The following is a 27,082-nucleotide window of genomic DNA, read 5'->3' on the forward strand; positions in this document are numbered from 1 at the left end:
CTATTTCACCGTTTCAACGTTACAGACCGATATTTCACCGTTTCAACGTCACAGACTCCTGTTTCACTCTCTTGTAACGTCATACAAATCAGTTACAGGTTTGTAACTTAACCAAACTTAAGTGTCCATGTTTTACGGATTGAAACTAGGGTGTGCCTCTTTAAATAGACGGCAAGTGAATGTATTCAGAAAATAACAACGTATTGCCTATTTTGGTGTGTTTGTTGTTAAAAGACTGTCAACCAGGTAACACAAATATTCGATCATGCATGACTGTTTAAAAGCGGCAAGTCGCTTACATGACAATTTTTTGTACACCCATTAGTGATCGTTCAAGCAGTTCATAACACGAAAATACTTATTATAAGTGGACTACCTATTTGTTAGCCATGCACAAGCATATAGACATAGCTCAGTCTGTTGAGTCCTCGCTTGGTGTGCTTGCGTCGTGTTATTCCATCACAACCGGTGTATAACAACTAGTATATTAAAGGCTTTGATATGTGCTTTACTGTTTGTGAGAAACTGCATCTAAAAGATCCCGTGCTGCTAATGGAAAAATGGTTGATGATTAATTAATCAACGTTCTCTATGGTGTCGCTAAACAAAACACTAAAACGTAAATTAAGCACCGCCCAGTTTGATCATATGACTTGTATTTCGCAAGTAATTGTCAACCAAAAAACTTCAATTTACACTATGTGCATTCAGATGATATTAAAAATGATAGGCAGCAAGTAACAAAGTAAATATATCAACATTTAAAGGGACATTCCTCAGTTTGCTACATTGTAAGATGTTTCCGACTAATAAAATACTTCTACGATTAAACTTACATATTAAATATATTTTCTTGTTTAGAATGTCAGTGTCTGTATATTCATTGTGTTTCTGGTCGTCTTAATATTTGTAAGAAGCCCAAACTGGATTTTGTCTTCAAATAATTTCGTACGTACGAAAAAATCTTTGTTTTTAGGAAATAAAATGAAATTTAACCTAGTACAAATATTAGAACAATCAGAAACACGTTTAATATACAGCCACTACTATTTTATGCAGAAATATATATTTGATATATAATTACAATCGTTAAAACGTCTCTGTTAGTCAATGACATCTTAAACATTGCAGCAAACTCAGGAATGTCCCTTTAAAATTTTGTTTGAGTTATTTATTGCTGAGTATTTCCCATGTTGTTTGCAATTCCCAAGTTACTTTTGATTAGTGCCATATCTTTTAATAACTCTATGATGGTTTACTTGGGGTTGATTGTTTCAGTAGATTGGAGTGTAGCTTTTTAAAGTTTATCTACATACGTGCATTTGGGTTTGACTTTTTCAGCTGCGATTATTGGGGCGGTTTTAGGTTTTGTTTGTTGACTTTCGGTTTTGTTGTTAAGTTGACGGACTGCTTATTTGTAGTGGTAGCACCGGTTGTCATGGGTCATGTGTTGGCACCCAGTTACGGCATTGGATTGGCCGGGTACAAGGGAAGTTTGATTAGCACTTCTCGTGTTTTTGCCCAGACAGGTGGCATGTGGGCATTTCCCTCTGGTTTCTACATTTTGGGGCACTATGTCCCCACTGTTGGCAATGATGGGATTTACTGGGTTTAATTTCAAAGGGTAGAAGGGCATATTTGTATCCTTGGACCCAGATGTAGTGGGCCCCGTTGGTTATTTCTGCGTTCATTTCTAGGTATCCGTTCGTCCATACCTTTGTACCTGTATGTATGTTTGCCCACATAAGACTGTCAGATCAAATGTCGGAATTTAACGTGCTTATATCAACTTAATGTTCAAACACGCTCACTGGGGAAACAGACTCTGACTTCCGCCAGAAAATGTGTCCCAAATGAGAAAAGGGGGTAGGGGTAAAAGAAGGCAACTGAAATTTGAAAAATTTGTTTGCGTATATCCAAATGCTTTGTTTTTGTTTCTTTAAATTTGTACGCAACTTAGATGGCTCTCGAGATGAAAACTTGGATCGCCATAAATTCAACTACTGTATATATTAGATTTATAATTAATAATGTAAGGAGCGGAAAGTAAGGCAAGTTCCACTTAAGCTTTCATCCTCAGTAATACATGGACCAGCCCCACTCCGCACCCTAACATAGACCCACAAAACATTTAAATTATTTACTAAAATTTCATATACCACTATATAACTAATACTATCGAGGATATATGTAAAGGGCGAGAAACTGGGCGGAGTTTAGCTATCTAATATTCTGTTATCCTAGTACCCGGCCCAGCCACGCACCCCAGCACAGATCCAAGATAATAATAAAATATACATACATACATACATACACATACACATACACATACACATACACACACACACACACACACACATATATATATATATATATATATATATATATATATATATATATATCTATATATACATACATCCATGGATGCCTCGATAGATCAGAGCGCATCGTGGTTAATCTCGCATTTTGCGGGCGATTCGGTGCCACAGGTTCGAGTCCCAGCAACGGCATGGACAATTTGTGAGGCCAAAAAGGATTTAATTATCCCCTGTGCCAGTGCGTTAATATCTATGTATGTAACAGTCAACCTCGACATACATACAATATATAGATATTCATACATCAGTACACACACACACACACACACACACACATATATATATTGTTGTGGCCGTGTCCCAACAGTGTCCAGAGAATACAAATAACATCCACAGATGTTCCAGTTTTCAGAATTACAAATTTATTTAAAAGTTATGAGTAAATGAAAATAAAGTTAATGTTCACAGGTAAGTTTTCAACATATAGATTGATAGATCTCTTCCTTTCAGATATAGTTATATTAAACCAGTGAGGACTGCATCTCCAATAAATGTAAACAGCTTGCAGTTGCTTATAAATATTGCTTTCATAAAACAAGTTAATTAAATAAAGATGGTAAAGTTAATAAAATTTGACTTTAAAAATATAAGTAAAAGTTATTCCAGTGTCAATTTAAATGTATGCAATGTAATAAAGTTCGAAAGTTGGACAAGGGGACATGAACTTACAAATTTGGTTGTCGGAGAATGAGTGCTGACGTCAGGTCAGGTCAGGTCATAGGGTTTTACATGCACATTCAGAACAAGCTGTTGTAGCGCACGCCTGTCGTGGGCACAAGAGCCGGCCTTGGCCGGCTCCTCCGTCCATGACAGGAAGGTTGGGGGGGAGGGGAGAGGAGGGACCGCCTGCACTGGCAGGTGCAAGGGAGCACCAGCAGCCCGATCAAATCGGTAGCAGGCGGGTGGGGGTGGTGGTGGTGCTATGGAATTTGAATGGAGCAGTTAAATGCCAAAGAGAACAGGGTGCGCAATTTTGATTGAGGAAATTTGGCGCAATTTTGAACGGTCGGTCGAAAGGTAAATTGCCGAGCTAATATAGGTTTTGATTGACGTCGTCCTTTTATACTTTTTGAGAAGTACCACGTGATGCCATAACAACCAATCAGAAATTACGTTACGCTAGGAAGAGCTCTACCTTTACAAAATAAATATCATTTCATTTAATAATTACCTTATGCACATAATTGCTCAATAAATAAAGTAATTGCTTTTTGGTCCAGCTTCCGTTTGCAATTTACAGTTTGTAAATGCACACTGTAGATCCTGAGAAACTTCAACTTTTATAAATACGTCAGTTCAGCCCATAGCAAAAGCATTACAAACTTGAAAGTGCATAGACATAAAACTAACATTTCTTAATTGCGTTTTTAGAATATTTATAAAAACGACATTATTGACCAGGCACAGAAACACGCTATTGTGCATTGCAAATATATTGGGAATTCAGGCTAATAATACAAACAAATTCTAATGTGCATAAACATGAGACTATCACTACACAATTGCTTTTTTGGTCTAATTTCAATATAAAATAGTTTTAATGAAAAAGTCTTTAAGGATATTATAAAAACAGCATTTTTATACTGTTGTTTACAAACATTGTGTACCGATATATCTGACCTTAGCAACCAGTGTGTGTAAACAGGTTCTCAGCGTACAAGGGTATAGTTCCTAAAAACACTAATATTACAGTAATCAGTTTTACAGTTATTATCTAAATTAATTAATAAAATGATTTGCCATAATGTATAAACAATATTAGGATTCGTTTAACTAAGAAAATAGCTAATCGATCGTACAAGTTTTGGAGGAAAATAAACTTTACTGAAGGGCAAGGTCGCTCTCGGCAGCCATGTCAAAACAGTCGATCAAACGGAAATTTATCCCAGGTTTATTTATGAGCCCATGGAATGTTTTCAGTGTGTAAGTACACACACTTTGCAATTATGGAAATATTTATATCAATAATATTAATGTCAACGTTGTGTCATAGCTTTTATATGCACAGGAATGTGGGAATTAAATAAAGTCGAAGACCGCAAGACCAAAACACGGACGTCAAGCATTAAAGCTGCAGTGTCTGGAATATGTTTTATTATTTAAGCATTTTGAATAGATGATCCAGTTTGGTACATAAAAGGCCCACCACATCGCTATAGTTTCGCAATGCTCGCTTATCTACATTATCTAGGTCAACTGCAAACCCAATGGCCAGCTTGTTTTTCTTCAATTAGCGGGACGCCAGTAGAACTGGGAATTTACGCGATTTGCGCAGGCGCTGAGCTTCTCACGTGATTTTGAACAAATTTAACTGTCTTGATTGAGGGGTCGTCTCATACCTCAAAAATAAATTTATATCCATAGAGGTATGGTACAATACCTTTCCAGGGGTCGGTGGGGGATTTGCCTTGAAATTTTGACAATGACCAGCGGTTGGTATAGAGGGTTCCGCGATATGTGCTAAAAATAGCAATATTACCCATATCTCTGTGCGGCCGGCCATTGTGGAAGGCAAACAATAGCGTGTCATTGTTGTATACAAATACGAGCTTCGCAGTTTAAGATTTATAACTTAACTCCTTTTAAATATTTGTTTTTACTGTTAGTAGACACTGCATTATTTTTATAACATGCAGAATTATTTTGATACACTGGATAAGATGGCAAAGAGCAGATATGGAAAAAACTGGATATATTGGTAAGCAGGATTCGTACACTACAAAATCGCCGGTGGAAAATGGCTTCAGGACCCCCATTTCTATCCATCATTTACGTATGCAGATCTGATAAATTATCTGATTTTTAGCCAAATCCTTTTTATACGCTGAAGGACTTCCAGAATTATAAAAGTTTGGATACATATGACCGTTTTATGTGTGGTTGGGTGAGGAATGTTGGTGTTTACATCCATGATTCAGTCCATGTGATACGTGCAAGGGTGATGCATTCACAACGGCTTAATAACGTACCGCTTTATTCGTGGATTATTTTCGATAAAGCTGGTAAAGTTCTTTGTGCCCATTGTAATTGTAAAGCAGGACTTGGCGAATCATTTTCTTATGTTATGCATCCACGTTATTTTATACTGAAGCCAGTGTAAGGTTAAGGGAAAGCAGAACTGTGAAACAGTAACCAGCCTACTGAATGTTGCCTGCATCACGAACTTATGTTGACTATGCACCACTTAAAAACATTAACCTCACTACATCAAGAACTTTAAAAAAAAACCCGGCTGGATGAGCAGGTAGATCAGCCTCCACCGAAAAAAGCAACGGAATCAACAGCTCATTCAAAAAAGGAAATTCATGGGGCCACATCAGCAGAGTTGGATGTATTTTTTAATGCAATTAAGGGCGAAAAACCAGCATGCTTAACTGTAAGAAGAGAGTACAATGAATGCTATATTCCACAGGGACTCGAACCCAAATATCCTGTTATCCTAACTCAGATTTATTCAGATGAGTTTCAGTCTGCATCCCAGTCTGAAATAATAACTCACTGCAAGTTACTGGTTAAGGACATTACTGTCACAGAGAAAGAAGTGATTAATGTTGAACTGGCCACCAGAGAACAGGCCAGTTAGAAACTGTGGCATAGATTTCGAACCGGTCGGGTCACAGCTTCTCGAATGAAGGCAGTTTGTAGTACCTCATGTGTGAAGCCATCTATGAGCTTGTTGGGATCCATTTGCTATCCAGTTGAGGTAAACTTCTCTACTGCAGCACCTAGATTGGAATGTCAACACGATTTGACAGCAAGACTGGAACAGGCGAAAACAGATCACCATAACGTTCAAATAAGTAGTTGTGGACAATTTCTGAGTTCAAAATAACCACATTTTGGTGATTCACCAGATGGCCTAGTCGAATGCGATTGCTGTGGTCTTGGATATATTTAAATAAAATGTCCATACTGTATGAAAGATAACGGCATAACAGATAGAAAAAAATCCTGCTTTAAAACGGTTGACGGCAGTCTTCTGCTGAAGAGAAACCATCCATATTTTTACCAAGTGCAGCCACAGTTGCATGTTTGTAATTTTGATTACTGTGACTTTATAATAATTATCTTTTTATCCAGAGGATTGAACCCTGCACCGAGCTTTGGGAAACCATTGCAGAGAAGTCAACAGTTTTTTTTTTTACCTACGTCACATGCCAGAGCTTGTGGGTCAGCTTTTTAGCAGGAAAGACACTACCATGATAAATACCACTAACCAGGTCGACGAAAGTAAACAGCTGGTGAGCAAGAAAAAAGTATCAACTGCTGTCCAGTCACTTTACACAAGTTTTAATGTGGAAAATGAAAAATCCTCAGATTACTTTGCTCAAAGACTGTGTACCAGAACTGCCGACTGATCCATCAATTCTGGTGCTACACTTGATAAATCAGATGAAGGTCCAGCACTATATTGTATATGCGATGATTCAATGATCGCATGCGATTCAGGAGACTGTCCCCACAAGCCATTTGAATGGTTTAATTTTTCTTGTATGAAATTAAACAAAGCACCCACTGGAAAGTGGTATTGTATTGGCTATAGGAAGGGAGTGGCAGTGAAGAAAGTGAAATGTTTTAATAAAACTAAAAGAAAATAACTTTTCAAATACAAACTACTGTACACATTTACAGGTATTTAGTATCACTGGTGATGGATTTATGAACATTGAATTTAATTATAAAACTATGTGTACTATACATGTACTTATTATAAATTATGACAAACTCACCAAAGAACTCACGAAAAAAACACGTCTGCAGTTTTCTTATCAATACTAATTGATATGAAATCCAAGCTGCACTGATGAGCCCTGGAAGGGCGAAACGTGTACACAGTCAAAAAATGGGATTTGTTTTTTACAGGTCTCAGTATTGCAAGTTAAATTCAGTTATGATGATTATAATTTAACAACACTTTTTTTAGTGATTAGTTATTTTGTCAGCACCTATATAGGTGTCATTACTTTGTTACATAGGGTCTGGGACGTAGTCCAGTGGTAAAGTGCTTGTCTGGTGTGGGATCGATCCCTGTCTGTGGGCACATTGGGTTATTCCGTGTTCCAGCCAGTGCACCACGGCTGGTATATCAAAGGATGTGGTATGTGCTACCCTCTCTCTGGGATGGTGCACATAAAATATTCCTTGCCAGTGATAGAAATAAGCACAATGTTTCACTAGTCCACAGGACAAGTACATCTAGAAATATACTTGTCCACCAATATTGTCACCTGTCCAACTAACTGGTTTGTTTTATTCAAGTACATGGACATTGGTTGTGATTGTTCGAAATGAAGATGCATTGAACAATACACAGAGGTACATTTTATCTCATTTTATTTCCATTCTTCAGTCAAATGGAACAACTGATGGGTACATATTTGTAACGGCACAACACACAAACACAATTTTATCAAACACTGGGTTTGGACTGTCAGTTTTTGTTATAAGATAATCAATAGGACATATCCTAGGTCCGATCGGTTTATAGCTGAAATTTAAGCCAAAGCCTCCTTCGTCTTTCACATTTTTCTTTAGTTTCTTCACCCTGGTGCGTGATAATGCTAGGAAGCCAAAAAAAAAAAAAAAAAAAAAAAAATCCTTTATTGTCTCTCCCGTAGCGGGCATTACAACTGACACTGCCACAAGTAGTCGGCATTATGTTGGTTCAGGACGAATGAAAACTAACAAAAAGGTTCGACAAAGTAGGCCTAGCTATTATTAGATGTTGATGCCTTCCAACATGGCCGACCGCTATGGATCGTGGGTAATCTAGTATGACGCGTAACCCTCTATACGCGTTACATGTAAGGGGGTGTTAATAATTACGTAGCGCTCTAGGGGTAGAGGAAAAGGGCGGTATGTTCGATATACGTAACATTTATGAAGACTATATGTTATTTCTATTCATTACATGGACCTAAAAATGTGCGGTTTTTTTTTTAATGCGCGGTCGGTCTAGGATCGATCCCCATCGGCGGGATTGTTCCAGCCAGTGCGACATGACTGGTATATAAAAGGCCATGACATGTGATATCCTGTCTGTGGGATGGTACATATAAATGATCCCTTGCTAAAAAACAAAAACAAATGTTTTTTTTTTTTTAAATGTAGCGGGTTTCCAAGGCGTGTGTGCAGGGATTTCAGCGGGGTTGGGGGTTATAGACTGCGTTGAGCGAAGTTTATATGGGGCCATGTTCCCCCAGCAAATATATTTCAATTTTTTTTATCTTTGTCAGGGAATGGTTTTGACCCCCAATACCCTCCCCCCCTGCACATGCGCCCGTTTCCTCTCTTAGATTATATTTCAAAATTACCAAACGTTTGACATCCAAAAGCAGATGATTATTAAATAAATATGCTCTAACACTGATGTTGTTAAACAAAACAAACTAACTTTACCCTTTCCAAATGAAATAATATTTATTTGAATTTGTCGATTTTACCACACGTAAAATTAAAAAGTGAAAACGGTCATTTTCTACTTTAGTATATTTTATTAAAAATATATACATGATCAGTGTTGTTATACAAACTAAACTTTGAAAGTTCTACTAACACTTTATAAAATATTAATTCTTAAATAGGAAGGTACGATTGTCGATAGTACGGTGTCAAGATCAAAACCAGTTTTAACGAAAGAATAGTACGTATCCTCAACCGAACGTTCTTTGTACAGCGCAAGAATTCTCATTTCATTTTTTGAGACGAACCCTACAATTTGAAATCCTCAAACGCACCTGTTAACTGAAATTGACAACAGGCTGTCGTTTGTGGTTTGCCGAGCAATGGCCGCACAGGCGACGAATCGAGCTTATACTTTTGACGTTCTCCATTCATAGCGAACACGCACGAATTTTTTAAAAGTGCAGTTGAACTTGTATTTCATATTTGTGCATGATATTACTATATGGTAACCAGCCACTGTATCTTTAAATTAACACATTTAGCGATCGTAATATACTAATATCCCATAAATAAATTACGGCAACTATTTACAAACATAGTTTCATACACTATAAACATATTATTTTGAAATACAACTTAATGTAGATCGCATTGTGCATCCAAACGATCGTTGTTACGCAATTTCGTTTTTGTCTATAGCGCGCGACACGACAAATGCACTACTAAGAATTTCATTAAACAATAACTGTAATAAATGGACTAGTTCCAGACATTACAGAATACAAGCAAATATGCAAATAATTACTACTAAATTACTGTCCAATATTAAAATTACTTGAGAAAAGTCCATGTCACAGCACACAGTTGAGGAAATTGTTGGGGCAGCCATGACAATATACACACACACACATACATATGTATATATATCTATAACTTAATATCTAAGGTACCTGCGATTTTCAGGTGCTTATTGCCCGCTTTCTCGGTGGCTTCTCTGTTCACTGAGTAGTGTAGTTTCGCTAACCATTTGTTGCCTATTGGCTGTTGTTGTGGGCGGGTAGGTTTACCTGATGTAGCGAAGTTGCCTGTTGTTGTTTCTTCCCGTCTAACCTGTAGGGGATTGCTTTTTGGTTATTCCATTTATTGGGTACTACTGTTAACGACTGACTGGTTTTTGCTCGTTTTGTTTTCTGGTTGGGCGGGTTTAGTTATTTTAGTTTTGACAAATTCAGCCACGGTGGGGTTTTTTTTTTTGACTGGTCGCGGGCTCTTGAGTTTACGTTTCTTGGTCTTAGCTGGGAGAAAGGGTGTGTCCGTCTCTGATTGGTGGGATTTTGATGCCCATTGAGTTACTTTGTCCTGAATGTTGGGAGAACCTGTTCACGTTGATTGATGATTAGTTAGTGTCTATAGCGAGGTAGTGGCTTCGCGGCTGGGTGATTTCGTCGCCGGTTTTAACTGTTCTGCTTTACTGATTACGGGGCTGCATCCAGCGGTAAATACACAGTTCAAAAAAGAATACCTGCTAGGACTACACCATGCAAATCACACGTAAGTTTTTTGATCATCAGTTCACTTATATATTTACCATTGTTTCACATCCAATAGCCGATGTCTTGTTTTGTGCTGGGGTGTCGTTAAACATGTTTTCATCGTTTCATTCATTCATTGTTTCATTCATTCATTCATTCATTCATTCTAAGGCGACACAGCTCAGTGGTAAAGCGCTCGCTTGATGCGCGGTCGGTTTGGGATCGATCCCCGTCGGTGGGCTTATTGGGTTATTTCTTGCTCCAGCCAGTGCACCACGACTGGTACATCAAAGGCCGTGGCATGTGCTATCCTGTCTATGGGATGGTGCATATAAAAGATCCCTTGCTGCTAATCGAAAAAGAGTAGTCTATGAAATGGCGACAGCAGGTTTCCTCCCTCAATATCCTTCACTATATGTCCGACGTCATGTAACGGTAAATGAAATGTGTTGAGTGCGTCGTTAATTAAAACATTTCCTTCCTTCCTTCTTTCCTTCTATTCTGTTATTAAATTAAAGCCATTGTAAAATGACCGGCCTCGGTGGCGTCGTGGCAGGCCATCGGTCTACAGGCTGGTAGGTACTGGGTTCGGATCCCAGTCGAGGCATGGGATTTTTAATCCAGATACCGACTCCAAACCCTGAGTGAGTGCTCCGCAAGGCTCAATGGGTAGGTGTAAACCACTTGCACCGACCAGTGATCCATAACTGGTTCAACAAAGGCCATGCTTTGTGCTATCCTGCCTGTGGGAAGCGCAAATAAAAGATCCCTTGCTGCCAATCGGAAGAGTAGCCCATGTAGTGGCGACAGCGGGTTTCCTCTCAAAATCTGTGTGATCCGTAACCATATGTCTGACGCCATATAACCGTAAATAAAATGTGTTGAGTGCGTCGTTAAATAAAACACTTCTTTCTTGTAAAATGTTTCTGTCTAACAGAGCCTTTTTGACGACTAAAAATTACATATTCAATACATTTTCTTGTTTAGAATACCAGTGTCGGTATATTCAACAGGGGCGCAGAAATAGAAAATATTTCATTCGCTCGCCGTACCAAAACAAACTAAAATTTACTAGCCCGCCAGAATTTCTTCCACTCCGCCAGCCTATAGAACAATATATTATTGTTTGACAATATTATAATATACACTGTGTCTACATGCTCTCTGGTCGAAACTTCCGTCGAGCGATCATCGAGAAGTTTAACTATTTCAAGCAACGTGGAGGAACATCATCAAATGACGTCATCAATATGGCTGCCTCGATTTTGATATTTTTGCATCTAGTTCCGATAGTCTTCATTCTCTTTATTTGCTTGGAATTTTAAGTCTTTACTAAAATGTCTTTACTAACTCTTGTCTGGTTATAGCTAATACAATGCCTTAATTACTAATACAAATTAATTTTAAAAACTATGCTCTGTATTTTGGATCCTGATATTTGGTTTGTGATTGTATCCTCACAAGAAATATGCCAGTGTTAATTGTGTTTTTCAAGATATCTAGCTATGTATGTAAATAACTTTCTATCACACACACACACACACACACACACACACACACACACACACACACACACACACACAGGTTGAGCAAATGTAGGTGCTGTAGTAAAGCATCCTAAGGTGATAAAATGTTTTTCATTGTTGTTCCATTCTGGCAGTACAACATAGTCCTTGCTACGTCAACATGTTCGAGGTCACTGGTCTTATCATAAACACTTACGATGAAGAGCTGGAGTGTGAATCAATTGCGTATACTTTGGTGTAAGACAAAGACACGGGTGTCAGTTAAAGGCACTGGTCACAACAGGGTAGCAGTTCCATGCACCCCGTGCGGTCCTTTTACCTTTTTCCAAAAAAAAAAAAAAAAAGCAGAGGTGGTATTATATCCTGTTAAGCTATGGAAAACAAGCAGGGACAAGTATCTCTTTACCCAGGAACCGGCTTCGGTGGCGTCGTGGTTAGGCCATCGGTCTACAGGATGGTAGGTACTGGGTTCGGATCCCAGTCGAGGCATGGGATTTTTAATGCAAATACCGACTCCAAACCCTGAGTGAGTGCTCCGCAAGGCTCAGTGGGTAGGTGTAAACCATCTGCACCGACCAGTGATCCATAACTGGTCATGGTTTGTGCTATCCTGCCTGTAGGGAGCGCAAATAAAAGATCCCTTGATGCCTGTCGTAAAAGAGTAGTCTATGTGGCGACAGCGGGTTTCCTCTAAAAAACAGTGTCAGAATGACCATATGTTTGACGTCCAATAGCCGATGATAAGATGAAAAAAAATCGATGTGCTCTAGTGGCGTCAAACAAACTTTACTTAATGATAATGATAATGATAAAGAGATTTACGTGCACATTCAGAGCAAGCTGTTGTAGCACACGCCTTGGCCGGTTCCCTCTGTCCAGGACAGGAAAGGGTTGGGGGAGGGTTGTAGAGAGGGAACGCCTGCACTGGCAAGTGCAAGGGAGCACCAGCAGTTCAATGTTGGTGACAGGCTATCTGTGATTTTGTATTTTTGCACAGTTCTTTACACTGTTTTTGATGTTGATCATCACTTTGTTTGTTTGCATCACCATAGTTTGACGCCCAATAACCGATGTATTTTTCGTGCTGGGGTGTCATTAAACATTAATTCATTCATTAATTCATTAATTCTTCCCCAATCACTAGAAGTGAATATGTGAACCACAACATATGTTACAATTATGAACTATAGTGGACCGTGTTGAATGAACTCTAAGCAGGCAGTGAACCTTGTAGTGAGACCGTAGATCAAAGTTTGGACTGACATTACATGTAAAGAACAAACACACCTTTACGTATAAGCACACCTGCAATGTGTGTGATAAGAGGTTTAATCAACGGGTGCAATACAGATTCCACGGCGCAAATCATGTGAGCATGTCATTAGAGAAATCTCTATTTTGCAAGAAAGAATTTACAGCATCTGGTCTGTCCCGGGTGGGGCTTCTGGCTATCCAGATACGGAACCCGGGACAGACATGCTCGAAACCTTCGTGGTATATGAGCATGGCAACATTCACACACACACACACACACACACACACACACACACACACACACACACACATCATCTGGATCACTAAAAGGGCATCAGATATCATGTGAACAACACCCATATGGGGTTCCGGAAGGCTAGTTCGTTTGCGAAGTGTGTGACAAGTGAATAAAAAGTAGGCAGAACCTGTATTACAAGAACAAAAAAAAAAAAACAGAAGTAAAAACAAGATGCATGCATCAACCCCCAAGCTACAGATGTAATGAATGCGGCAAGCAATTTAGATGGAGATCGAGCCTTAAAGTTCACAAAAGATGTGCACATTCATAAACATTTATATTTGGACTGTTTTTGACACAATATTATTAATAAACTTTTGTAATATATCATCATATGTTTCCATTAGTACAGAGACAGAAGTATGCTACATCACTTGGCAGTTTATTGCATATTTTCAGTATTGGTGAACGTTTAACGTATATTGATATTTCTAGTCACATCCTTACATTTGTATTACTACAAAGTAATGAACGCCATATCAGTGGATACTCTTTATATTTTCGTTTTCATAAATGTTATTTGATTCTTATCATTCATGTCTTTATTTCCAGTGATATATTAATTATTTGTTTTGTTTTTAACCTGTACAAGAATGCCCCATGCTAACATTATTTTTATTGAATAAAACACTGACGTCATTCGGTCCAGATCGATTCCTTCTCTTTTGTGAGGCAATACTGTAGATATTGTTTCATGCTAAAGGGCTTTTTCCCCGAAATTAATATTAAATACTAATTATTTATTTTGTTTGGAATAACAGTGTTTATGAATGTATGTATACTATAGACTTGTAAGTATGTACGTATGCGCCACCAACCCCCACCCCCCACGCGCACACACACGCACGCAAACACGCACTTATTTAACATTAATGTCAAAATAATCAAGGTCAATGGTTGCAACATTTATACTATATACTAGATTTAATTTTAAATATATTGCTATTGTGTTCATAAATCTGAGACAAAGAGTAGCCTATTGATAGATACATCGATGTATTAAATAGCAGCATTTTCTATTGTACTGAGAAGAAAACAGTTTTAATAAAAAAAATTAGTCACTGATATTTAAAAGCTCAAATATCCAAATCCATGCATCAGTTAAAGTTTGTTTAACGACAACATTAGAGCACATCGATTTAGTAATCATCGACTATTGGATGTCAAACATTTGGTAATTGTAACATTGTCTTTGAGAGGAAACCCGCTACATTTTTTTTCATTAGTAGCAATGGGTCTTTTATATGCACTATCCCACAGACAGGATAGCACATATCACGGCCTTTGATATACCAGTAGTAGTGCACTGGCTGCAACAAGAAATATCCTAATGGGCCCACCGACGGAGATCGATTCCAGACCGATCCCGCATCAGGTGAGTGCTTTACCACTGGGCTACGTACCAATATTATCAGGTGTGGTTTTTAAGTATTTGAGATTACATTTCACTTACTGGACACACATGGTAGTAGTGTACAGTGGCTAGGCAAAGTGTGGTTCTTCTGATGACTTGCAATCATCTTCCATTAAATCATTAATGGGCTAGACTCTGGCTCTTGACAGTGACATATGAAACTTGCGATCTGACATCAACATTTGTATTTAGCAGTTGGCACGAGTTCTCCAGAGCAGATGGAAAATGTCTTCTGCTTTAATGACACCACTACCTTTGGGATCAAGATCTTTAAATTGTCAAAGTATATTTTCTATTTCTAAACAGCCAATTGATCTGACGTTATATTTTCCAGACCAGAAAATATTTGCCGTCTTCTTTCAACATCAGTAAGAAAGCCTTGAAACATTATACGTGGTATGCCTTTAGTTTAGGATAAGCATGAGCAGTTTCTGCTGTCGACGTTCTATCTAGCTCACGGACTACAAATACAAGAACGTCGCTTACACGCTGAACGCATTAGATGTGGCAATTTATAACGAATTCTTTACATGTCATGTAAGTTTTTATCAACTCCTTTATTTCTTGCTCACGATTTTACTGCCTTATCTTTTGTGTGCATATCTTTTGTGTGCATCCACACTTTTATATATTGGGTTATACTTGTTATACCTGTTATATACAGGTTATACCTGTGCATGATCGTATTTCAGCAACACACTTGACATTTGACTTTGTATAATCTAGTATCTTCTGTTTGATGGACACAATGATGGGTTTGGATGTGTTCAATCTAATTAAAATTAGCTCCACAATTACATGTGGATCTAACACCAGCCAGTTGGAGCTCATGTCCACCAATCAAAACCTTACTTGCAGAATCCTGCCAGTGATTTAAAAATAATTTGAAAACATTTCGAATTATCCTGAGGGTATACGACATGTTTCGTGTGAATTACGAATGCCTTAAAACATGTTTTATTTTATAAAATAAATAATTTGTAATGTAAAACTGAAGACTGATTTTAAAAAAAAAATTTTATAAATAAATAAATAATTTTTAATGTAAAATTGAAGACTGATAACCCACCCCGTACGTATTGGTATGGTTCGCTGTACTGCGGCCACTAAAATAGACTCGCCCGATATTTTTAGAATTTGTATGCTCCCAAATAACGTTATAAAAGGCGAAGTGTGATTGGTCAATATTTAAATTATTATTTACAGACGAAGTGTTACCTGGACATTGGGGACTACGCAGTGCTGTTAGTTTTAAATCACTGGCAGGATTCTGCAAGTAAGGTTTTGATTGGTGGACATGAGCTCCAACTGGCTGGTGTTAGATCCACATGTAATTGTGGAGCTAATTTTAATTAGATTGGGTTGTGTTGGACATCTCTACTTCTTGGTAAATCAGATCCCAAAGTTCTCTATGAAAACTTGCAATCTGAATCGTCATGGACTGTTTTGTATATTAAAGAGAGTCTGGATGATGTACACCTATAACATACATTTCACTAAGACTCTGTTGTGCCACGTAGTACACTGGACATAAGGCTGGTAGGTACAGGGTTCGCAGCCCGGTACCGGCTCCCGTCCAGAGCGAGTTTTAACGACGCATTGGGTAGGTGTAAGACCACTACACCCTCTTCTCTCTCACTAACCGCTAACTCACTGTCCTGGACAGACAGCCCAGATAGCTGAAGTATGTGTGTCCAGAACAGCGTGCTTGAACCTTAATTGGATATAAACACGAAAATAAGTTGAAATGAAATGAAATGAAATGAAATGAAAAGAAGAAGAACATTTTGCCTTGAAATGGGCACTTTATTTCAATACCACATATCATGTTTTCTTCCCTACCTTTCTGTCTGACACTGCCGTTTAATTTGCCCATCTGAATGGAAAACGTAACGCCCTTCCACAAAAAACACACCCTCTAAGCAAAATATGTGACGTTAACCATATGTCTAACGCCATATAACCGTAAATAAAGTGTGTTGAGTGCGTCGTTAAATAAACCATTTCCTTCCTTCCTTGTCTCCAATCTCCTTCATATTTGGTTTGGAGGTTTCGCAACACTATCTCCTTTCTTACTTTGAGCTTCCGTAAATGTCTTATTCTTTCACTTAAAATTGTAACTGATGTGCGACGTCCTTTGATGAGTGATTGCTGATCGTCTTCGCTAAGATTCGATATAACCACATGGTATAATTCGATATGTATTTCAAGTTCATAAAGTAACTCTTGAAACAATTCTTCTTCATTTTTCAGCCTCTCTTGTTTTATTTCAAATCCCCGTTCATTTCTCCAGTTGATGATGGGGTAAATGTTTTAACCGTCAACCCATATTTTGTGTGTAATATGTTCTTGAGCAGCTAATTTGAATATAGGAAGAAAATGTTTTATTTAACGACGCACTCAACACATTTTATTTACGGTTATATGGCATCAGACATATGATTAAGGACCACACAAATATTGAGAGAGGAAACCCGCTGTCGCCACTTTATGGGCTACTCTTTTCAATTAGCAGCAAGGGATCTTTTATATGCACCATCCCAGACAAGATAGTACATACCACGGCCTTTGTTACACCAGTTGTAGAGCGCTGGCTGGAGCGAGAAATAGCCCAATGGGTCCACCGACGGGGATCGATCCTAGACCGACCGCGCATCAAGCGAACGCTTTACCACTGGGCTGCGTCTCGCCCCCTATTTTGGATATAGTCTCGATCATGCAGCAAGTGATACCCGGTGTTCTACAATCCAGGGGCGGATGATGGGGGTTTCCCAGTTGCACCCCCCCCTCCGGCTAAAAAAACCCAACCCCATCACGTAGAACTAAATTGATGTCCACATAAAATTTATAATTTCAAATTATAAACATTTACATTTCGGACCCCCCTCCCCCTCCCCCCTTCCCCCGACCTAAAACATAATCCATCCCTGCAATCAACAATTTTCTCTTCAGGATCCACAATAATCCCCCTGTCAGGAACAACAAAATTGATATTGCATTTTCTGCAATGAAAGAAAGAAATGTTTTATTTAACGATGCACTCAACACATTTTATTTTACGGTTATATGGCGTCAGACATATAGTTAAGGACCACACAGATTTTGAGAGGAAACCCGCTGTCGCCACTACATGGGCTACTCTTTCTGATTAGCAGCAAGGGATCTTTTATTTGCGCTTCCCACAGGCAGGATAGCACAAACCATGGCCTTTGTTGAACCAGTTATGGATCACTGGTCGGTGCAAGTGGTTTACACCTACCCATTGAGCCTTGCGGAGCACTCACTCACGGTTTGGAGTCGGTATCTGGATTAAAAATCCCATGCCTCGACTGGGATCCGAACCCAGTACCTACCAGCCTGTAGATCGATGGCCTAACCACGACGCCACCGAGGCCGGTTTTGTGCAATGAATAACCCCAGTGAAGTAGATGAATCAGTAACCTGAACTGTATTTGTTGGACCACTTATGAATCGTAAAAATCGCCCATAGAACAGCAGCAAAACCATCCTCCAAAATAATGTTACGTCGTCACTGTATCTCGTAAGTGTTGTAGATTTTTATAAAAACTAAACCAGGGAGCAACTAATTCATTGAAAATACCTCAGTGGTACAGCGCTCGCCTGATGCGCGATCGATCTAGGATCGATTCCCGTCGGTGGGCGCATTGGGCTATTTCTTGTACCAGCCAGTGCTCCACAACTGGTGTAACAAAGGCCGTGGTACGTACTATCCTGTCTGTGAGGTGGTGCTTATTGTTTTTGTTGAGTTTAAAAAAATGCTTGGCTTCACTGAAAAAAAGGACCATGAACCACGTATATTTAGTGTGGGTCAAGTTAAGTATGGGGTAGCTAATAATAATTGTAACTAATTTAGTTTAGAATAATTTTGAATTTTGAAACCCGCCTCAACAAATGTCTCAACTGGGAGATGGGGGGGGGGGGGGGGGGGGTCACGTCACGCCACCGCCGCACGGACAGTCTGTGTTTAGTGCACACGTACACACCCGCATGTTATTGAGCAAAGGGTGGAAACGAGAGAAGGCGTGTGTAAATATATTACCTTACATTTGGCTGGCTGTAGTTATCTGGTTGGTTATGTTTGTAGCTCGGTTGCAACAAAAGAAGAAGAAAAAAAAGTTTGTTTTATTTAACGACGCCTCTAGAGCACATTGATTTTTATCTTATCATCGGCTATTGGACGTCAAACATATGGTCATTCTGACATATTTCTTTAGAGGAAACCCGCTGTCGCCACATAGGCTACTCTTTCCGATAAGCAGCAAGGGGTCTTTTATATGCACTTTCCCACAGACAGGACAGCACACACCACGGCCTTTGAATGAACCAGTTGTGGACCACTGGTTGGAACGGAAAATAGCCCAAACTGCAAATGGGTCCACTGAAAAGGATGACCGACCGCTTCACAGGCAGACACACTACCGCTTGAGCTACATCCCGCTCCCTCTCTGGGTTGCAGTGCTAGAACATATTTCAACATGACTCACTCACATGACTCATGTTGTTGCTCTAATAAACATGGTTCTGGCATAGTTATTATACAAAAAATAAAACTTTGAAAAGGCTTCACCGGCCTTATATACCCTCCTAAAGTAGATGTATCCATCCCGGGTGTTCCAGTTAACCGGAGATCGTGAGACCGAGCGAACGCAGACGTCATGGGTCGCTGCATTGTGCTTCAGAAGAATGGGGTCAAATACAAAGACCTTGAAAAACCCCGGGGCGGACATGCTCGAAACCTTCGTGGTATATGAGCATGCCAAAGTGTGACGGTACATGCTCCTAAATTTGTTTCGCCTGTGGCGATTTTAATTGTGTTAGAGGGCCGTGTGCAGTTTCATTGCCCGTAGCCCAGGTGGGCAACTTGTTACGTAATACTTCGCGCGATCGGACATTCCAATATGCACTTAGTCCAGCTGTGGAGGCATGTGGCGAGTAGTTACGTAATACCTCTGCGACTGCGGTTTCGACGACCGTGATTTGGCGACGATGGCGTCAGTAAGTCTGACGATCAGAGAGAAATATATCGACTCTAGTAGAGGTGAAATATCAGATGATAGGGGGAGGTACCGCCTTGTACCCCCAGGCGAATTCTGATTTATAATAAATAGCTAGTTTTAGAGATATCGAGAAGAAACGGAAAAGGAAGCTTCCCGGGAACGTTAGTCCGTTTGGACTTTGGTAAATATCATTTCTGCTCTGTGTATAACCTTGATGTGATTGATGTGACTTTATATATTTTGATACTGTATTATACCAATATTCTTTAGACAGTGTCTTCGGTCATCTGACGAAGTAAATCGTAGACTTTTAGTTCTAACATTATACGAGTATTCGGTAATATAAAGCTTAGCCAGTCATCCTAGACGACCTAGGTAAACTGTAGGTTATTGTCTTTATTGTGATAGGTACCAGTATTAATTCTGTGTTACAAGATTACTGAAAGAGTAGTTAAGGGTTAATTAAAAATTAACCCGTTAGGAATAGAGCTGTAATTCCTTTATTAATTAAGTTCCCCTGGAAGCGTTCCTAAATTATCACACGTTACTGAACGAGTAGTAAGGGTTAACTAAAAATTAACCAGTTAGGAATGGTGTTGTAATTCCTTTATTAATTAACTTCTCCTGGAAGCGTTTCTCAATTATCACACGTGTGGGTGTGGTGTAACGGTGAAGTGATTCGCATATTGTGTAACTAGACACCTAGAGATTAACTAATTAAGTGATCAGTTCTGGGTTGTTATTATTGTTGTTATTAATTAACTACTACGGCTGTACATTTGTGACCGATAGGGGGTGACCGATCGAGGGCGCAAAACAAAGTTTCGGGGGGGGGGGGGGGGGGGGGAGGTAATACCGTATGCTTCCCCGTGAAATGTTGAAAACTAGATGTCCTGAAATGCAATTTCCTGCATTCTACAAGTAAAATTAAGATTTACTTAGAATAATATTTTTGATCGAGAAATATTGGGGTGGGGTGGGGGTGGGTGTGTGTGTGTGTGGGGGGGGGGGTGCTCTACCGTGTCTGCTAATACTCATAAGATATACTGCAACTATATGTACTGGTTCATCAAGATAAACGTCTCCGGCAGGATATTAAATATTGTGATGTTTATTGCTGTGCCCTCAAAATGTTAAAAATCAGACCGTGGATGTTTACCCTGGGGTGAACTACTCAAAAGAATTTAAGGGTCAAAAATTTATAACCAAATAAGTTTCAGAGTGTATTAGATTGATGATGTAAACTACACCAATTTTTTAATTTATTGTTCCATATTTACAAAAAACCACAAATAAACGTCACTGTATACAAGAAAGTCACATGACATGCTGTCAAAGTTGAAGGTTGTCAAACATGGATTTTACACATTAGAACATTCGTTTAATAGTGTGTGAATCCACCCCTGGCGCGAATACACTCGACACATCGTTGCCTCGTGCTGTTGATCAGACGTCTGAAGAACTCTTGGGGAATGGCCTGCCACTCTGCCATAAGAAGTTGACCCAGATCATGAAGGTTGGCCGGTGGGGCATGGTTATCCCGAACTCTCCTGCCTAATTCGTCCCAGGCGTGCTCTGTTGGGGCCAAGTCAGGCGAATATGCTGGCCAATCCATCCTGGCGATACCTTGTTGTCTGAGAAAGTCCGTTACCACCCTGGCGCGGTGGGGTCTGGCATTGTCATCCTGCAGAACTGCCCCGCCGCCAATCTGCTGAAGGCCTGGGAGAACCAACGGCCGGATAATCTCATTCAGATAGCGGATTCCATTCAGATTGCCATCCACCACATAGAGGGGGGTCCTGTGGTGGATAGAGATGCCGCCCCACACCATGACGCTGCCACCACCGAACCGGTGACGTTGTCTAACGTTAACGTCAGCGAAGCGCTCCACAGGACGTCTGTAGACACGAACCCGACAGTCGTTGAACTGGAGACTAAACCTGGACTCATCAGTGAACATCACTCGACCCCACTGAACACGTTGCCACCGCAGATGAAGCGTGCACCAGTGACGTCTGGCCGTTCTGTGACGTGGTAGGAGTGGTGGTCGAACAGCCTGGCGACGGCAGCGTAGATTAATGGCTCTCAGACGATTGCGTATGGTTTGATCAGACACTCGAGTTCTAGTCGCAGTCCGCAGATTGTCACGTAATCGGCGTGCAGTGGTTGTGCGTTGACGTAGAGCCATATTGGTGATGTAGCGGTCCTCTCTATTTGTAGTGCTTCGGGGTCTTCCCGAACGTGGACGATTTCGAACAGAATTCGTTGCTTGGTACCGTTGCCACAGTCGGCCAACGACACTCTGACTGACACCAAGTCTCAGAGCAACATTTCTTTGCGTATTGCCATCCTGAAGCCAAGCAATAGCCCTTCCTCGATCTTCGATAGTCAGTTGAAGTCGTACCATTGTCGAATTTGGAGTGTGCACCGTACACGAACGCAAGCTCCAATTATACGGAAATTCAGCATTGGGAACATGGAATACACGTGCAAAGCGTGCAAATGAAGCGCTTTGTGAAAAAGCAAGTTATGGGCACTTAGCAGACTTTTCGCTTTCGCCCTAATTTACGTGCAAATGTAAGCATGTTTTCGCCATTAGAACTAGTCGACAGTGTCAATGACAGTGGATTTTAATTCATTTATGGGTTGCTTAGACCCACTTTCGTCAAAATGGAACAATACCATGCGTGACATTATGGTCTAGCTAATTTAATTGACATTCAGAAAATAATGTCGAAAATATCATCTGACCCTTAAATTCTTTTGAGTAGTATATTATATGTAGCCTACGTGATAGCTACAAACAAATACATGACAATTATCTGGATGGCATGCAAATACGGGCACAGCTGGAGCAAGTAGACATTGGGAGGGGTGGGGCTGACTGAGATGAGGGTGCAAAGCAAAGTTTCTAGGGAGTTCAAGGGTATGCTTCCCCCGCCCCCTCCGCCGTGCCTGAAAAAGCGAATGTTAACTTTATCCTCAGTAGGGGCCTACAACAGTAATCACTAAGGCTTTGTTTTATCCCCAAACAGTGTTTCTACCAGAAAGAAGTTTTTGGTTATGGTGCTATGGAATTGAATGCAACCACAGTCAGTAGGGAGTGAGTGTGTGTGTGTGTGTGGGGGGGGGGGGGGGGGGGATGGGTCTTCTGTTCTGTTCAGGTAACTGAGACGTAGACAAAAGTTTCCGTTACAATATCGTGACTAGCAGAAACCCTGATGATCGGTGTGACCTCACGCGTCTCCTAGAATGGCAGACGATTTTGTGTAATGACATCGACACTTACGTGCAGACTTTGATTTATGTAAAGATCCTTGCTAACAATACGGCATGCGGTTCAAAGGTCACAATGAATAGTCTCGGCCATAACAACAGTTGAGGTAATGATGTAGAATCTAGCCCCGTCTTATTTCAACGTATTTTCTAAGTTAGCCCGAGTACTTTGACTGTAAGAGTTGACGTTTGTTTTCTTTAACACCACCACTACTAGTGTGTCTTTTCAACAGTACCACAGGAGATAAATATACCTTATTATTACAATAAACCATCGCAGGGCTCGAACTTAAGAATTTGTCTCCCACGGCAATTTTTAAAAGACATTCCAATGGTGAAACAGCCCACCGACGGCAATTTTGAGTCTGCTTATGGCAATTTTTAAAAAGTGACATTTGCAGCAAATACACATGATTAAAGTGTTATTTTGCTCTATGTAGACATATTTCAAATGTGCAAATCTTAAATATTGGCAGATAATGTACGCCAGGTGTATACACTTTGCCATTGTTGAGGAGCTTTACCGATGGCACAAAAGTGCCGTCAGCGGTTGCTCTCTACCTACGGCAATTTATATCACAACGGCGGCAATTGCCGTCAGTAAGTTCAAGCCGTGCATCAACATTTAAATTAACGCAGCGACAATTCAAAACAGCTAATTAAATTATGTAAATATTTGACCACTGCTGCCACGCATAGAACAGACAACATTGATACATGACGTGTTATTATATTGTATATTATTAATATGCACATTATATTATTTTATTTATAAATATGTATGTATGCCTACAGAATGTATGTTATTAGTATGCACATTATATTATTTTATTTATAAATATGTATGTATGCCTTATAAAATGTATATTGTTTTGGCAAAATAAAATGTATCTATGTGACTACCTAACCGCCTGACTAATTAGTACGTTAGTTTGAAACCCAATAGCCGATGTATTTTTCGTGCTGGGGTGTCGTTAAACATCTGTTCTATTCTATTCTATTTTAATTAGTACGCCTTTTGATTACCACGCCCATTTCCCATCGATCAAATTTATTATTATGCCAAATATGTTCAACACCAATTACATATTATTATATTAGTATTAACTATGGCTTCTAGGTATTTTTAGGTCACCTGAGTATGGGGAGGGGATGTAGTTTAATAGTATAGTTATATAAAGAAATGTATTTTAAATAAATAATACTACATGAGTGGCCGTTAGATACCATTTATCTCACAACGATTTGTTTTAAAATGTATCTAACGAGTGAAAGTGAGTTGGATACGTTTTAAAACGAGTTGTAAGATAAATGGTATCTAACGGACACGAATGTTGTATTCTATTTCTTACATATCCTGAAAAAGTTTAAAAATACATTTAAATGCCTTTTCCAACTAAAACCTATGTACGGCCCTAACGCTTAAGTTAATACTAACCCAAATAACTTCCGGCTGGGTCAAAGTTCGAGGTGCACTTTTGTCCTGTCACAAGTCCTGTGATTGGTGATAAATGTGAGTGTGTTGGTTGTAAAAAAAAATAGTTTCATCTGTGCAAAAAATGTATGCAATTGTATTTCATCTAGTACCACTGTGCCAAGTAGCCTTGTGCTTGAAACATGTATGGGGTACCTGTAAAAAAAAGTACTCACATTTTGTGCGGAACTAGGGTAGCCATTGACGCTACCCGTTATCTCAGAAATGAACAGCTTGACCCCCATTTTTCTGATTCACTTTAAGAGTGAGGGGTGGTAGTATTTATATCCGTGGCATTTATGTCGATTGATACGCAGCAGGTAGGAGTGTTAGCCACATATGTTACTATTGTCGTCTATGGGATTTGATTTGGTAGTATACACCCTTAAAGTTTAGGTCAACTAGTACGTCACGGTGTGGTCGTTTCTTTTTCATTGATTGGTATGGCCATGGTGACTTGATCATCACCTAGGAGCAGCCAGTCGTATGTCTTTAAAATGTTAACAGACGTATATCTGTTAACAAGTATGTGTTACCAAACATAACGAATGGTATTCTCACCAACGGGTGCGTAAGAAACTAATTTCTTCAGATCTACTAGACCATTTACAACCAACTTTGGTTAGAAACTTCATTGACCCATGGGGAAACAAAATTATGAATTTGATTGTTCTGATCCCCTCTCCCTCCATCCGGGGTCCTGAGGGGTGGGGCCCAACAGAGGAAAACTAAGACTATTTTTAGAAACCACCTCTTTTTCCATAAATGTTACGCCTTGACACATGGAGAAATAAATTTGTGAATTTTGTCATTGTGATATCCCCCTCTCCTGGGAAACAGGGGTGGGGGACAAAAGGGACAAATTAAACCAATTAAAAATATTATCATCTGTACTTTCAGAAATGCTATAATATAATTGAATAGTCTTCATACATGAACAAGTCATTAGGTAATTTATCAGGTTTACAAGTTTATTTATTGTCTTAAGTTTTACTTCTCATCAGCACACATAATAAATACATGTCTATATACAATATGTACAGTATAATGGTGGGGAGTGATTTTTACATAATATGGTAAATGTCAAAACACAGTACAAATGCAGTATGAAACAATATTAAATCAAATTATTTCTTAAATTGTTTGCCCGAATTAAATATTTTCCCAAGTTATTGAGCTCTTTAATGTTTTCAGTAGTTAGTAGTTGAATTAGCTTAAAAACTATCAAAATACTGACGCTTTCGTTATTTAGTAGACGCAGCCATTGTTTTACCCATTAACAATGAACGCCACCTAGTGAATGCGCGGCAGATTAGTTCTGTGAAGAGTATTGTCAATATGTTGTGTTTTTTTCTGACAGAAACACATTGGATTTTAGTCAGCATAGGAGCACAGCAAAACTTTGAAAATTGCAAGAACGATCGTTTCGTTCGCGCGATGCTCATGCAAATCTAATTTTGCGTAACCTATTTTTTGTTCGCGCAAAATTTGGAGCACGATTTACTTGGATATAACGGGTTACCGCAAAAAGGAAATGGGTTAACTGGATTTATTTTTGCGTAACCGATAAATGCGTCACGCAGATTTTAAATTCTCAGAGGCTTACACAGTAACTAGTCGTTGGGATTTCTTAGGATAAACTGACATTATCACCTCATTGAAACTCGCTAAAAGAAATCTGGCTTGTGTCTCAACAACTGATCATACAGGCTCCAACTGAAACGACCGTTGTCTGTTGCCAATACACAGTGTTATCATAACAAATTCACCACGATTGCTGTTGCTTGGCAAGTCGGTTTCGGAATCAATTTTTTATTGGTAGCTTCATTGTCATTCTGTGTAAATCTCCTCTACGTCAAGTACTCGTATTCCGGCATACACGTCACATCCGCTTTATGAGCGGTAATTCTTTTCGTCAAGATGGCTATAATCATAAAATGGAAATATTCCGGATTTATTTTTTGTTAATCGATTCTAGTATGCCTTTTGTTATATTTCTAAAGTGTGCTTAAAGGTGCATGTCATGTCATGTCATGTCATAGGGTTTTACGTGCACATTGAAGCTGTTGTAGCGCACGCCTGTCGTGGGCACAAGAGCCGGCCTTGGCCGGCTCCTCCGTCCATGACAGGAAAGGTGGGGAGAGGGGAGAGGAGGGACCGCCTGCACTGGCAGGTGCAAGGGAGCACCAGCAGCCCGATCAAATCGGTAGCAGGCGAGTGGTGGTGGTGGTGGTGCTATGGAATTTGAATGGACCAGTTAAATGCCAAAGAGAAAAGGGTGCGCAATTTTGATTAAGGGAATTTGGCGCATTTTTGAACGGTCGATCGAAAGGTAAATGGCCGAGCTGATATAGGTTTTGATATTAGTAAATCGAGAGTAGCTCGTTAATTTTAGACCTCTACGATGCTGTGGTGTCTTCCTAGGTTGCCCATAGGGCCCTTATAAAGGGCCTGACCGCTTCTGGTCGTGGCATCACCAAGTACCAAGTTATTACCAGCAGCAAGTA

At 39.6% G+C, this 27,082-nt stretch overlaps 1 protein-coding gene across 2 annotated transcripts in view; it reads left to right on the forward strand.

The window, feature by feature from the left end:
• Positions 1 to 9,866: 9,866 nt before the first annotated feature.
• LOC121384507 (methyltransferase-like protein 24) overlaps positions 9,867 to 27,082 on the forward strand; it is a 39,631-nt gene continuing 22,415 nt past the window's right edge. Inside the window, exon 1 of one of the 2 annotated variants that reach the window (XM_041514915.1) lies at positions 9,867 to 10,334. In XM_041514915.1, coding sequence (XP_041370849.1) covers positions 10,322 to 10,334 — 13 coding nt within the window. In that variant the 5' untranslated portion in view covers positions 9,867 to 10,321. Of the gene's footprint in view, positions 10,335 to 15,099; positions 15,345 to 27,082 lie in introns of those variants that run through there. The other variant, XM_041514916.1, reaches the window with a different exon arrangement.

The sequence above is a fragment of the Gigantopelta aegis genome, chromosome 10 (assembly GCF_016097555.1).
Source record: "Gigantopelta aegis isolate Gae_Host chromosome 10, Gae_host_genome, whole genome shotgun sequence".
Classification (NCBI taxonomy): domain Eukaryota; kingdom Metazoa; phylum Mollusca; class Gastropoda; order Neomphalida; family Peltospiridae; genus Gigantopelta; species Gigantopelta aegis.